Source organism: Atta cephalotes (assembly GCF_000143395.1).
Source record: "Atta cephalotes unplaced genomic scaffold scaffold00039, whole genome shotgun sequence".
Classification (NCBI taxonomy): domain Eukaryota; kingdom Metazoa; phylum Arthropoda; class Insecta; order Hymenoptera; family Formicidae; genus Atta; species Atta cephalotes.
In genome coordinates, this window is record NW_012130103.1 from 192,925 (window position 1) to 207,700 (window position 14,776).

General features: G+C 29.0%; 2 protein-coding genes across 2 annotated transcripts; one reads left to right on the forward strand and one right to left on the reverse strand.

Annotated features, from left to right (window-relative positions):
* The first annotated feature begins 466 nt into the window (after positions 1-466).
* On the forward strand, positions 467-5,362 carry LOC105622072 (helicase SKI2W). The gene is made up of 11 exons (XM_012203507.1): positions 467-481; positions 551-860; positions 964-1,609; positions 1,729-1,960; positions 2,063-2,316; positions 2,390-2,522; positions 2,611-2,889; positions 3,031-3,923; positions 3,995-4,353; positions 4,544-4,722; positions 4,810-5,362. Exons 1-11 carry the CDS (start codon positions 467-469, stop codon positions 5,137-5,139), a joined length of 3,630 nt encoding a protein of 1,209 aa, XP_012058897.1. The 3' UTR covers positions 5,140-5,362.
* Positions 5,315-6,645, reverse strand: LOC105621977 (protein SEC13 homolog). Its single transcript, XM_012203409.1, has 3 exons — positions 6,404-6,645; positions 5,891-6,275; positions 5,315-5,824 (listed from the first exon to the last, which is right to left on the reverse strand). The coding sequence occupies exons 1-3, from the start codon at positions 6,643-6,645 to the stop codon at positions 5,519-5,521; spliced, it is 933 nt and encodes a 310-aa protein (XP_012058799.1). The 3' UTR covers positions 5,315-5,518.
* Positions 6,646-14,776: the final 8,131 nt, after the last annotated feature.

Here is a 14,776-nt window from a genome sequence, read left to right on the forward strand (position 1 = left end):
ACATAACTTATTTTAATTAGCTTTAGTAGCTGTATCTAGATTCAGTATGATGCTGAAAACTGTTCACTTTATTCTCTCTCTTTAAGAAGGGAGTTTATTTAGATTCCTCCGGATCTCTCTTTATTTATCTCAATTTTTTTATTTTTCTGATGGACACATATAACCTATTTCGTTAGTGTTAGCAAGAGAGAGGTTAATTATATAATCATTTAAAATTAATGTTTCATTATTTTCATTGTGTATTTCAAAATTTAATTACACATGTATACAAATGTGACATTCATATTATTCTTTAATAATTTATTAAATGTGTTAAATTATTATTTTGACGTGTCAATTATGTCGTGACTGCTTGTATTAGGCAGAAAGAACATTTATATTAAATATATATTCATAGAAAAAATATATATTAATATATTTTTCTTTGAATATATTAAAATATGTTATAAACAAAAAAGATTTAACAATGGAATCGACGCAGGTAATTATTTAATATTAAATATACACTCCTTATATTGTTTTATATATTTATAAATATATTGATTTACAGTTATTTGCTGAGCCTCCACCTATTTGGCCTGATATTAGATCAGAACTGCGACAATATATTGAATGCCCTGAACGATTACCTATACATCAACTGGACAATACCCAATGTTATTGGCCACGTAAAGCAGATGTCCTTTCCTTGCTAGAATTTGATTTAGCTCCCGTTAATACCACGCTTAAATTTGATCGTGATCCAATAACAGGCAAGATTGGTGAGATACAAGAAATTGACTTACAAGGTGCAGGGGAAACGGCAAGAAATTCTATGTCTATGACTCGTGCCCCTGGATTACTTACAGATGGAGTTCGAGGTATCCCAATTTTATTTCAAAATGATATTTCTCTTAATTAAAATTCTAATATATCAAGACATAATTGCAGCATATATTATACCAAATAATATTCTTTTCATAGGTAATCCTAGCAATATTCCATTTTGGCCTGGTGGTTTTGAAGAACCTAAAATACCTAAAAATGAAGACATGGATGATATCGACTTTGAGAAGGATTTAAGGACATTAGCCAAAGGATTTAGCTCAGGTTTAGAATTTAAAAGTGACAATTGTACACCAATCAATTGCATGAGATACGAAGTAGAAGCTTCAATATTAGAAGAAACTGAAAAATTAATAATCAATAATGATAATATAAATTTAATGGCTGTTATACATGAGGAGGGAAATTTGCTTGGTTCATGGCCTTCAATTGAAGAGCCGAAAAAAGAAAGTGTTCAAACTGTGGATAACAACATTCCCTTTATAGACAATTCCATTTTACCCAAAGAAACAGATATACCTGTCTTGAAAATATCCGAGACGCAAACAGAACTTACAAAGGCAGAATGGGCAGAGCAACTGGATGTATCTGCACCAGTAACAGATTTTAACAAGAGAATACCTGATCCAGCAATTACATTCAATTATGAACTAGATACTTTTCAAAAGCAAGCTATTCTTAAATTGGAAGAGAACAGCAATGTCTTCGTTGCTGCACATACATCAGCAGGAAAAACTACTGTTGCTGAATATGCCATTGCATTGAGTCAAAAGCATATGACAAGGTAAAACTATAAAGCTAAAAATTAACTTCATAATAATAATACTATTGTTATATAACAATATTTATATAACAATACTATTGTTATATAAGTATCTAATAGTTATTTTTATATCCTTTCAGAGTGATTTATACATCCCCCATAAAAGCTCTGTCAAATCAGAAATATCGTGATTTTAAAAGAAAATTTGAAAGTGTTGGGTTATTAACAGGTGATTTGCAAATAAATCAAACTGCTTCATGTCTAATCATGACAACAGAGATCTTACAATCAATGTTGTATTGTGCATCCGATGTTTTACGAGATTTAGAGTTCGTCATATTTGATGAAGTGCATTATATAAATAATGAAGATGTGCGTAATGCTAATTTTATTAACAATATCACGTATGATTTCTATAATTCGACACATTTATAAAAATTCTATATTTGTAAAAATTATATTTCATATTTTTAGAGGGGTCATGTATGGGAAGAAATAGTTATTCTTTTACCACAGAATATTAATATAGTAATGTTATCTGCGACTGTACCAAATCCAATAATATTCGCGGATTGGGTTGGTCGCATCAAAAAGCGAAAAATGTATGTAATTAGCACTTTGAAAAGACCAATACCTCTGTTACATTACTTGTATACTGGCACTGATGGCAAGACTAAGGATGATAAGTTCTTAGTTCTTGATAGCAACAGTCAATTTTTATTGGATGGGTAAATATAACTTTAATTAAAAGAAACAGAGGCATGATATATGACAGTGGCATTTCAATATTTAATACTTTAGATGGTACAAAGCGACAAATGCATCCGATAAAAAGAAAGACAAAACTTCAAAGGACTGTAGGAGAAAAATTCAGATGACACCGAAACAAGAAGAAGTATTATGGAGAGCATTTGTAAGCCATCTTCAGAACAATGTACGTTGTTGTACCTACATACTATTTTTTATTCTACAGACAAATTATAATTATTTTTGTATATTATATAATGCTATCAATTTTATAGGATATGTTACCCGTTGTCGTATTTACTCTATCGAGGAAACGCTGTGATATGAATGCTGTCACATTCAGAAATCTCGATTTAACGACCGCGAGAGAAAAGCATCAAGTACATGTATTTTTTCAACATAATATAAAACATCTAAAAGGTAGTGACAGAGAATTACCACAAGTACTTATGATGCAAGAACTCTTGGAAAAGGGTGTGGGTATACACCACAGTGGGATATTACCAATTTTGAGAGAGATCGTAGAAATGTTATTTCAAAGTGGAGTTGTCAAGGTAATTTTCCAAAGAAACATTGAAAAATAAAAGAATGAAATTAAAGCATATTTTTTTTAAAAAAGCTTCATAACTTTCTAATTTTGAAAATATATAAAAATGAAAAAAGTGTAATGGAATTGCATTTTATTGCATTTTTAGTTACTATTTGCGACAGAAACTTTTGCCATGGGAGTTAACATGCCGGCGCGCACAGTGGTGTTTGATTCCATACGAAAATATGACGGAAACAACTTTCGTACTTTATTTCCAACTGAATATATACAAATGGCTGGCCGTGCCGGACGACGAGGTCACGACACTACGGGTACTGTTATAGTGATGTGCAGACACGACGTGCCGCACTTTAATGATTTGAAACCTATGATGTGTGGTGAACCGCAAACATTGGAATCGAAATTTAAAGTCACATACTCTATGCTTCTTAATCTAAGAAGAGTGAACGAATCCGTTACCGTTGAAGCGATGATGCGCAAATCTTTCAAGGAATCGCCGTTAGCCTCGCAAGAAGCGTCATATAACAACGAGTTACGAAAAATCGAACGCGAATTATCGAATTTATCGCCTTTGACCGAAATCCAAAAAAAACTCTCTACGTTCTATCATCAAGCGGTCGATTATTTAGAAGATGTTAAATTCCTGAATCCTTATTTGCTCACCTCAAAGAAGGCAACAAAAAGTTTAATTGAGGGCAGAATTTTGTTAATATCATACGCGGATCATTACAATAAACTAGCCTTGTTATTGCAAGTTTTACATCATAAAAGCTCTGCCCAGTACAAAGTCTTGATACTTAAGGACGCAAATGTATCCACTTCCGAAACTACTGATTTTAAAAGTTCTCAGATATTCGAGAAGTGGTGCGAGATTATTAGCCTAACGAAAAAGGAGATATTTGTACCAAGTATTAATCCGTCACACGAAGTTTTGACTCTGTTTTCATGGCATATATTAAAAATAACTAATTGTCAGATAAAAATTGACTGCTCTTTGATATTAAATGATTGGGAAAAGAGGCAAATCTCACGATTCAAGTAAGAAATAATATAACGAAATAGTAAAAATTCTTGATTTAATTTAATTATCGATCATTTCTTCTTTTCAGAAACGATCCACCAGGACAAACGTGTCAGACAGCGGTTCAAGAATTGACTTCTTTATCATTTAATGCTTCTACTAATGCTCGCATTCTACAACCATATATCGAGCCCTCATCGAAAAATGATTTTCAATTAAGAATACAACATAGAAACAAATTAAAAGCTAGTCTGAATGACATGAAATGTATAGAAATACCAAACTTTGAAGAACAATTTAGACCTGTATTTGAACGAAATCATCTTGAAGATAAAAAGCGACAGCTTCAACTTAAACTTAGCGATGAAGGAATGGCGTTATATCCGGATTATCTGAATATGGTAGCACTCCTCAAACACTTTAGGTACATAGATAATGATGAAAGAGGTTTGTATTAATTAAAATATATAATAATTTTATAGAGATAAATGTAGAAATAAAAGATTAATATTTATCAAATTGTAATTAACAATATATATATATATATATATTATATATTTTATATATTATATATCNATATATATATATATATATATATATATATATATATATATATATATATTGTTTACTATTATAGTCGCCCTCAAAGGGAGAGTCGCGCTGCAAATGGGTAGTAACGAACTGCTAATAACAGAATTGATTCTAAAAAATGTATTAACTGTTCTACAACCGGCAGAAATAGCAGCGTTACTATCAGCACTAATCTTCCAGCAACGCACGGATGTTGAGCCTCAACTCACACCAACTCTTGCTAATGTACGTGTCATTGTTCCATCTCCCTTCAAATATATTAAGTATTTAAAAAATTATGTTATAATAAGAAACAATCCTCGTTTTTTTCAGGCTTGCAAGATAATGAACGAGGTGCACGCGGAATTGGAACATCTAGAGCAATACTATCAACTATCGACATTACTACCACTGAATTTTGGCTTAGTGGAAGTTGTCTATGAATGGGCACAGGCCAAATCATTTGCCGAGATCATGAAGATGACTGATGTCCAAGAAGGAATTATAGTCCGTTGCATACAGCAATTAGGCGAAACATTACGAGATGTTAAAAATGCAGCTGTAACTATAGGTGACCCGATTTTAAAAGAGAAGATGGAGGAAGCGTCAACCGCGATTAAACGTGACATAGTGTTTGCTGCGTCCTTATATACCCAAGACTGAATGAGTAATTTAATTTTATATTATCGATAAAATCGATATATTTTTTATAAAGATCAACCAAATATTGTTGCAAGTACATTCTGTTTGTAAAAAAATATTCTACCATCTATAAGGACATATGATGAACAAAACGTTTGCAAACTTTTTTCGGTTATCGTAATAAAGATAAATCAGATAAACGTCATTGTTATATTTTGAATAAATGCTTATGAATAATCAAATACCAACGGTAAATAATTCGTACTAACTTTGCAATTTGCTAAAAGATACTTGATATCAAACAAATCGTATTATTTTACAACGCTTATTTTGTTACAACGTATTATTTTGCGCATTATTTGCGCTTATTATATATTATTTTACATATATTGAAGCGATATTATGCGCGTTGATCTGGATTATTAAGATTTCCTTGATCTTGATTCAACTCTGAGATGCATGCCCATTGTCCTTCTGAATTTTCGCGCCAGAGCGAAACTTTGTTATCTCCACCGCAAACTGCTAAGATACCTCCCGTCAACGACCAGCCAATATTCCAGATAACATCATCAAAGACATTAAGAACTTTCGGTGTCCAGCTAGTATAATCATTGGAAGTCCATATGACAATGCGGCGATCTTGTGAGCAAGACGCCAAAGTGGCTCGAGATGGGCCGACTGCTGGTGCCCAAGCTACATCGCGAACCTATAAGTACGATATATAAATATGCAAATCTTATGCTTAAATATTTTCATTATAATTAAACTGTACCCAATCGCTATGTGCTTCCAATTTATTTTCTTCTATCCATCTGTCACCATCTTCCTTCCATATTTTCACCAAGTTGTCACAACCACCAGTCGCTAATCGCTTAACAGGATCGTTTCTCTGTTGAGTATTGGAATCAGTACCTGAGTCGACCGCTGGACTCCAACAGACTGCATTGCAACCAATTGTATGAGCATTCGTTATTTTTTGCATCTGCCATGTATCTCCAGTGTTCGCGAGGATAGAAACTGATCCATCTGAACTTCCACAGGCCAGAATCAAACCGAATTCATGCGGCGCCCATGCAACCGAATTAACAGAGGAATCGTGACCAGTGTGCTCATATATCTTGGTCCACTCTCCCAATTCCTTCCAAATAATTACCTTCCTACAAAAATATATAAACGTTGACTGTCAAAAATATTATCGCAGAGATACTCCAAGTGTTATTAGATATATTTAATTACAAAGTAATTTAAAAACGTATGTAGCAAGCAGTATCATAGGACAGTGTACCTGTCATAACTACAAGAGGCCAAAAGGTTGCCAAATTTCGGATGAGCCCACGCAACCTGCCACACGGGACCGATGTGTCCTTTGAGAACGGCAACCAGGCTCTGAGAGCCGTTCTTCAAGTCAAATATCTTCACTGTGTTGTCGCTCGAGCAAGTGGCTAACCTCAAACCATAATAATCCATTTCCGCATCGTGAATCATATCTTCGTGGCCGGTATCGACGGTATTTAAAACGGACACCATTTTTAAAGTTAATTATAGCAAACGAAACTTTAATAGCGAAACTTATACGAAGAGACTGACCGAAAAATAAAGGCGGTAGGAGCACGGTACAGGTTATGTGTATTATACTTATTTGATGCGTACTGTCACTTACGTGGAAGCACAATTCGATACTCGAACTCGAGAATCGATTTCCACGCGCAAATAATTTGTATTCTCTTGGTGTGCACGCGTATCAAACTAATACATAATGTAATCAGAGAGAAATCAGAGAGAGGACATGAAGACCTTTTTCCTAAATTCAAACAAATTAATTTAGCGAATTTTTTAATATGCGCCTGCATAAAAATAAAATTACGAAATTATGTTTTTTTAATGCAGATCTTCAGCTCGTTCTTACTAAACATAAAACTAGAATGTAAGTATATTTCAAAGTCTCTATAATTACTAGCAAAAACATACTTCAAACTTTTCCAATCATATATCGTTAATTTAAGGTATAATTTAACAAAAACGAGTTAGAGGCCCTCCACCATCTCCGCCGATTTCTATCGGCGCTCCTCTTTTGTTTGTAAGTATACTCATCCATAAAAAAACAGGCTACTAATAAATTTAGTGGTTCGTTTTCGCATAAATATATTTTTAATTTATTTTTTATTTTTATGTCTAATTATTTTATTGTATTTTTCGCTAATTATATTGCATTAAAATTAACGAAATACGATAAAATAATTAGCAATCATTGTATAACTTTTTTGATATTATCTTTTATTGTAAATCTTTTATATTCAATGATACAATAATAATTGTTTACAATACAATATACAATTATAAAAATTGTTCAAAATATAATAAAAATTATATTAGGAGCATAATTAACAAAATTTAGTAATGAAGGATTATACGAAAACAAAAATACATTATGATAACACAAATTTTTCTAAATCAATATTTAATAAAATATTGAGAAAAGCGGAATGAAATACTAATAACAATTAGATCGTATTTACTTAATTATATTAACCTGCATAATCATAAAACTTATTAATATCGCGAGAAAATCATTAATATATTATGACAATACTTTTTTGCGTTCAAGATAACTGTTTCAATAATTCGATCACATCAAAATCCCACCTTATAACATCCTGATTAGCATTTGATAAAGAAGAACATATAGTTCATTCTTTATAATGAAGAAATTTAATATATTCTGATACTACATCAAATTCGTAAGATTCATTTGTAAAGAAAAGTTAAGCAATACATCAAACACCAACCGTCTACTATGTTACAGGAGTATGTGAATCCTGAATCTTTCAAATCACTTATGATAGTAATAATTTTAATAGCATGTCAATTACATTAAACATTTTTATTGCATTTTTAATATAATACTAAAATTCACGAGAAAATATGTTCTGCCATATATAACAGAAATCATCGTTTATTAAAAATAGATGGATAGAATTCTTTACGGAATAGTGATTACGAAAAAATATATTTAATAATAATAAAATACATTATTATAATTATTATAATTTTTATTGTTAGAGTTATTATAATTTTATTTTTATTTTTAGAGTTATTATAATTTTTTTATACGTATGGATATGAAAGTTTCTCGCATACCAAGTGTTCGAGATAAATCGAAACCTAATAATAACGGGATTTTAAAGAACATTGTTAAATTTATAATTAGATTTAACTTAATGTGAGTCGCCACTGCACCTACTCAATCATGATTATATTTTATAATGTCAATTTGACACGATATTGTGTTAAATTTAATTTATTATCGTTTTAATAAATTAATTATCGTTTTAGTAAAAAATAACGATATGATATATTTAGGAACAGTGACATTAGGTTAAATTTTACATTAGACTTAATAGTGAACCATACTTTTATATCGAAAAATTTATTATATAAAATTTAACAATTATTTCTATTCTATTTTTCTGTATTTTCCAAAATTTTTAATTATTAATTCCTGCTAATATTAGGGTATATATAGCAATTATTGAATTATTGGTAAAATTATTATTTTCAGGAACTGACGAGAAAATTCGGGATTAATTCCGATCCTGTACAAAAATCTCGAACGGGACATTAAACTAGACTTTATAAAAATATGGACTTTACAGAGAGCGACAAAAAGAATAACTCTCCATGATGAAAATAATTACGAACTTATTTTCGATACAAATTACGTATTCACAGGTGTACATCTTACGCGAGAGATAGCGATGAGGTCTTTGCATATAATAAATCAATTACTAAGATATATTTGTGATTGATTTTGTAATGTTAAAAATATAAATGTCAAAAAGCAAACAAGAAGTTAATATTTAACCTCATTCAAAGCTTCAGTCAAAGCTTCAATCTTTATTGACTTTAATAAATTTGTTTTTACTAAATACAAAGAAAAATTAATAATTATTCTAAACATCAAATTTTTAATTAAAAGTCACTTTTTTATATTTAAAATTTTTTATATTTAAAATAAAATTCAAATTAAAAAAAGTTTTAAATTAAATATTTACTAAACTTGTTAAATTAATAAGCAATTTTGTTATATTTCGTCGATTTCGTGTAATTATCATCAATAAAGCAGCAATAAATTTGATTTACTATAAGATAAATGCTACATATATAAATAGATATATTCAATCCGGATATAAACATTTCAATAAATGTATAATTTCTTAGTAATTATTGTGCAAATTACAAAAGTAAACATGATAGCATTTACCTGGACATAGTTTACATAAATTACATATATTACATACCTAATACTATCATACACATATATATATATATATATATATATATATATTTATTTATTTATTTATTTATACTTAAGATATACTTAAAATAGAAATAAGTGCTGTCATCAAGGCACTCAAGAAAGGAAAAGCAGCCGGACGATATTGTCTTAGAAATGTTAAAAGTTGCAAGTCAATCAGAAATTGATATGCTACATGCTATTTAATAACATAATGACATTCAGGAATATGACTGGGTAAAATCTATATTCTATATTCATATCAATATACAAAAGAAGAGAGCAAAAACTAAATGCAGCAATTACAGACCTGTCGCCCTACCTAATTTCATTCACATGCAAGCAAGGTGCTGTTATGGATTATTAAAGAGAAACTTAAAACAGTATTTTCACATACTGAAAAAACAAGCCGAACTTATGCCCGGTAGAGGCACAAAGGAATAAATCCTAAACGTTTGTCAAATTATTGAAAAATTGAGGGAATTCAATACATCAGAATATCTTTACTGTTTTACCAAAAAGCCTTCGACTGTGTTAAGTGGGAAAAGCTTTGGGATATTATGATATCGGTGTCTCATCTTCTAAATTTAATTCGTAATCTCTACAATCCAATAAAGTTGGAACTAAAATCAAAGTAAACAACCAACTGATGCCCATTTCCACCAACGTAGATTAACTTTAATCTCATTTCAATTTTCTCTTTATCTTTTTCTAATCTTTAGAACTAGAAAAAGACGAAGAGTAAATTGAACCGAAATTAAAATTAATCTACATTTGCATTAATGGAAATGGACATGAATTCTTCAAAGTCAATAAAGGAGTAAGACAGGAATGCATCATATAACCAATCCTGTTCAATATCTATGGAAAATGCGCGAGGCCACAAACAGATGGAATAAGAGTGTCGCCATAAATGAAAGAAAAATATTCAAGATATTGAGATACAACGTTTGCTGGTTGCCTCGGAAGATGAAATGTACGGAAGCAGAACTGTTAAAAAGAATGGAAAAAACAAGTGAAAAGTATGGCATCAAAATAATGCGTCAAAAAGTAAAATATTGGTCGTCGACAGAGCAAATGAAAAAAGATTAACAATATGACAAGAAGATTAACGGGATTAAGACCATTGGAAGCCTAATATACCTCGAAATCCGAATAATTAACACCGGTGACTATGAAAGCGAAATTCGATGTAGAATTACACTTGCTAAAATTGCAATACTCAAAACGCGCGTATGAAAAGATAGAGAAATATCAAGTTACATCAAGATATAACTCATTCGATCTCTGGCTTTCTCCATAATCATATACGCAGAAAGTTAGATCATAAAGACAACAGACAGGCGACACAATGACGCTTTCGAGATATTCTTCTGACAGAGGATGCTGAGAGCTGTCATGGATGGAAAGGCGCATTCTAACAGAACTCAAGAAGAAGCTAAACGTAAACATCAATGAAATCATTAAAACATTTCCACATCATGCTACGAGAAAACGATGCCCTTGAAAGGCTGATAGTCCAGAGTAAAATCAAGAGAAGGAGATAAAGGGCCGATACATTAACATAAGAAGGCTAACTAATTCTGCAATATGCGATTGCACGCACAATGCCATGGATAGAGATCTATGGAAAGACATAGTAAATAATTGTCCATCATAGATGCTGTCACAATGCTCGGATTCGGGCGTACCGAGCAAGAAGAATACATTTATTTATATCAAAATTGATTACAATATTAACACGTTATGCATTTTGTATAAGTATAGAATTTTATAAGAAATTAAGTTTAATTTTTCAGGGGAGCTGAAAATTCAATGAAATTTAAAATTATATATAATTTAGTTTATTTTTATATTTGATAATTGGAACGGCATGCTGATGAATGATGAATTAAATAAAGTTTAAAATTAATTTAAAATTTTATTTAATTTTTAATCCCTTTTTTTCAATTATCCATTAAGTATGTACATATGATGTCTATGTATCCCTATCTACATGTCACATAGTTTACATAGTTTACTTAGATATATTACGTAATATCTTTTAGTTTTATTATATTTATTTTTTTATTTTTTTAAATACAATTTAATTACCCGATCGTGAAATTCATTTAAATCATTTTATTTGTAATAATTTAATTTTTTAATTAAAAATGATTATGTTCATCCCTACCTATCCATATTTGTTCTACCTACTCGTATTTTCATTTATTCGTGCCTATTCGTGTATCCTATCTCCACACGTGTATTCCTATCTATGTTACTTCATAATGTGTAATAACACGAATATAGTACATTAATGACTATATTCAGCAAAGAAAACAGCTTTGCAAATGTTGTAAATTCTTCCATACGATTGGTTCTTGCTTTTGAATCCATATAGATTTAAATATATAAGTTAATCATATTGAAGAATTTTACAAAAGTTGCAAAGTTGCTTTCTCTGCTGAACGCAGTAGCTAATGCCTAACCATGTCCTATCGCGTACTGATAAATTCAACGGAGTAATCTAATCGCGATTACATTAAATAAATGAACAACAAATAAATAATTAAAACAGACTTTCAGTCTTTAAACAAAAAAATTAACAAATAACGGGGCTAACAAGAGTCAGCGCGGATCAAGCGCAAATTTTGTAAATTATTAATCATTAGCCCTATGATTTGTTGTTATTTTTGTATTTTAAATAAACAATTAAAAAATATATGAGAGCTCATAATTTGCGAGCATGTTACCCTCCCAAATATTCAATTTATCTTCACACATATACTGAATACCTTTGAAAAACTTAGATTAGTTACCAACCTACTTCGTACAGATCCTCTTCTTTCTTCTGGCCAGATTAAACTCACCTTTCATTGCTGGCCAATATTCTGGATTCATATGCCAGAAATAGACAATAAGGAAAAATCCTTCATTTTATTGTCGACTAATATTGTCGGCAATAAGTGTAAAATTTTATACGATGCGCGAAACACGAACGCGTCGCGATCCATGGGACCATCATATTAATGAACTTGACTAAATATAAATGAAAAAATATCAATAATAATAATAATAATAATTCCATTAATATACGAATAAATGTCGCGTATTTGAAATTAAAAATATAAATATTCGAAAATAAATCTAAATTTAACAAATTTTAAGTCAACAACGTTTAGATTTCAAAAGTCTCGAATATTATGAAATTAGAATAAATTTATTAATATAAATATTACTGTATAAAGAACAAAAGTTTAATTTAAAAATAAACTGAGAATTATTAAATCGATTACATTTGATAAAATTCAAGGCCCATCATACGTATATTTCGATTCGAACGATTCGTTACTGAATCTCATCTCAAAGCATGCGAAGATGAAAAATTCAGATGAATGATGCAAGATTCAAAAGGGATAATTTTCCCTCACACGCACACAGAAAAATACGCAAGTAATAATTACTCTATGCAAGTAATAATAACTTATTTCAAGTATTTCATTATATCAGCAAATGTATCATTTTCATCCGAAGCATTAAATTTATTCAAAATGTGTTCTGAATTCTAGCAAATTTAATATTTCAATCAAGTTAATTTAATTAAAACAAACTGAATATGCTTATTATGGAAAGTTCATTTCTTCAATTAATTTCATAATATTCTTGTTTTAAATACATAATAATGAGTTTTTCTAAAATTTTATAATAAGTATATTTTAAGATTATTAAGAAAACATTCTTTGTTAAAAAACTGTTACTAAAAGAAATAAAATTGATATTTTTTGTGTGCATCAATAAATATATATCTTTATATTTTATAAATTATTGGAATTTTTTTTGTATAACTTATTTTTTCAAAATTAAGTATTTTAAGTGACGCAAAATTTTGGACGCAATTTTAAAATAATTATAAGATCAAATTTTTCTATTTCTTGACAAAATGTATAATAAATCTTACATCATGTTATTATTTTAACTGATATAAAATCCAGTTACTACGTATGGATAAGTTATAAAAGCTTAGGCTAAAGTCGATGCATTGAGATAAATAGCAAAAATTAATAAAAAATTAATAAATAAAAATGTCTTTTATAAAAATGTCTTTTATAAAAAAGCGAGATTAATAAATTGTATGACAAATGCGTTACATTAAAATATTTGTAATTTTATTAATAACATGTATATAAATAAGTGTATACAAGTAAACAATATAAGAAATATCTTCGAAAATAATACATATATATATATATATATGTTTTATTGTTTTTCTCTACACCAACTTAAATAAAATTTAATCCTGAATGATTATTTAAGAATACATTGAAAAAAAAAAATTGCTGTTTTAAGAAAGTATTAATTGATTCAACTAAATGTAGCGATCAAAAGCAAATATTTGTTAATTCAACTAAATATTTAATAACAAATAATAAGTTTTAAATTACAAGATTTTATTAATCTAAATATATAAATATTTGAACTAAATAATCATTACGAACAAAACGCATTTAGTCAAGTTAACAATTTTTTCTCTCAGTGTAGGATAAGTAGGAAGAATAATAAAATGATATTTAATGTAACAAACACTGTTTTATATTATAATATCTATAGACAACAATTTCATTTACTCAATTACTTTTTATATATATCCTTTATATTTTTTAATTTATTATATTTCATTTTTATATATATTCTTTATATTTTTCAATTTACTATATTTCATTTATTTAGAAAATATGAATACTTTATTACCTTTTATTTTTACTTTTAAGACGTAATATACAAGATGTTTGATAAGTCTGCTGATAACGTTTGTGAGCAGGTAGAGCAAACTAAACGGAATCGAAAAATCCTGTATCATTTTGCAATTTTTGCAATAATTAACAAGATATTATTAACAATTGTTGAATATTAATTTTTAATAATCTTTTACTCAAATATTATCAACTTTACGGCAAGAGATAAAAATTGTTTATTCTCTTTTTATAAAGAAGAAAATTTAAAAATATTTAATTCTTCTTTTGAAAATTTTTTTAGTATTTTTTAGTACCGTATTTTCTCACACGCTGATAAAAATAGTTGCCAATAAGAAAATGCAGTACTAAAAAATTGATAAAAAATTTTGAAAAAATTCTTAGAATTCTAAATGAGAAGAAAATGAAGAATTTTTTGTCTCTTGTTGTTTTTCTGTAAAATTGATAGTATTTGAATGAAAAATTAACGAATATTATAAAAATTAACCAATATTCGGCAATATATTTATTAGTAATTATTAGTAATTAATATCTTATTACTATTGCGAAAATTGCAAAATTTTTATTTTTAATTTAGTCCGCTCTACCTGCCCACGAGTGTTGAACAACAGAATTACCAAACATCCTGTAT

Excerpts from the sequence above, each read along its gene's own strand:
- LOC105622072 (XM_012203507.1), top strand. Across the intron at positions 4,354-4,543 it reads CATAGATAATGATGAAAGAG|TCGCCCTCAAAGGGAGAGTC; the intron begins GTTTGTATTAAT and ends TTACTATTATAG. Across the intron at positions 4,723-4,809 it reads TCACACCAACTCTTGCTAAT|GCTTGCAAGATAATGAACGA; the intron begins GTACGTGTCATT and ends CGTTTTTTTCAG.
- LOC105621977 (XM_012203409.1), bottom strand. The coding sequence starts at position 6,645 with ATGGTGTCCGTTTTAAATACCGTCGATACCGGCCACGAAGATATGATT. Across the intron at positions 6,276-6,403 it reads GCCTCTTGTAGTTATGACAG|GAAGGTAATTATTTGGAAGG; the intron begins GTACACTGTCCT and ends ATATTTTTGTAG. Across the intron at positions 5,825-5,890 it reads TGGAAGCACATAGCGATTGG|GTTCGCGATGTAGCTTGGGC; the intron begins GTACAGTTTAAT and ends TCGTACTTATAG.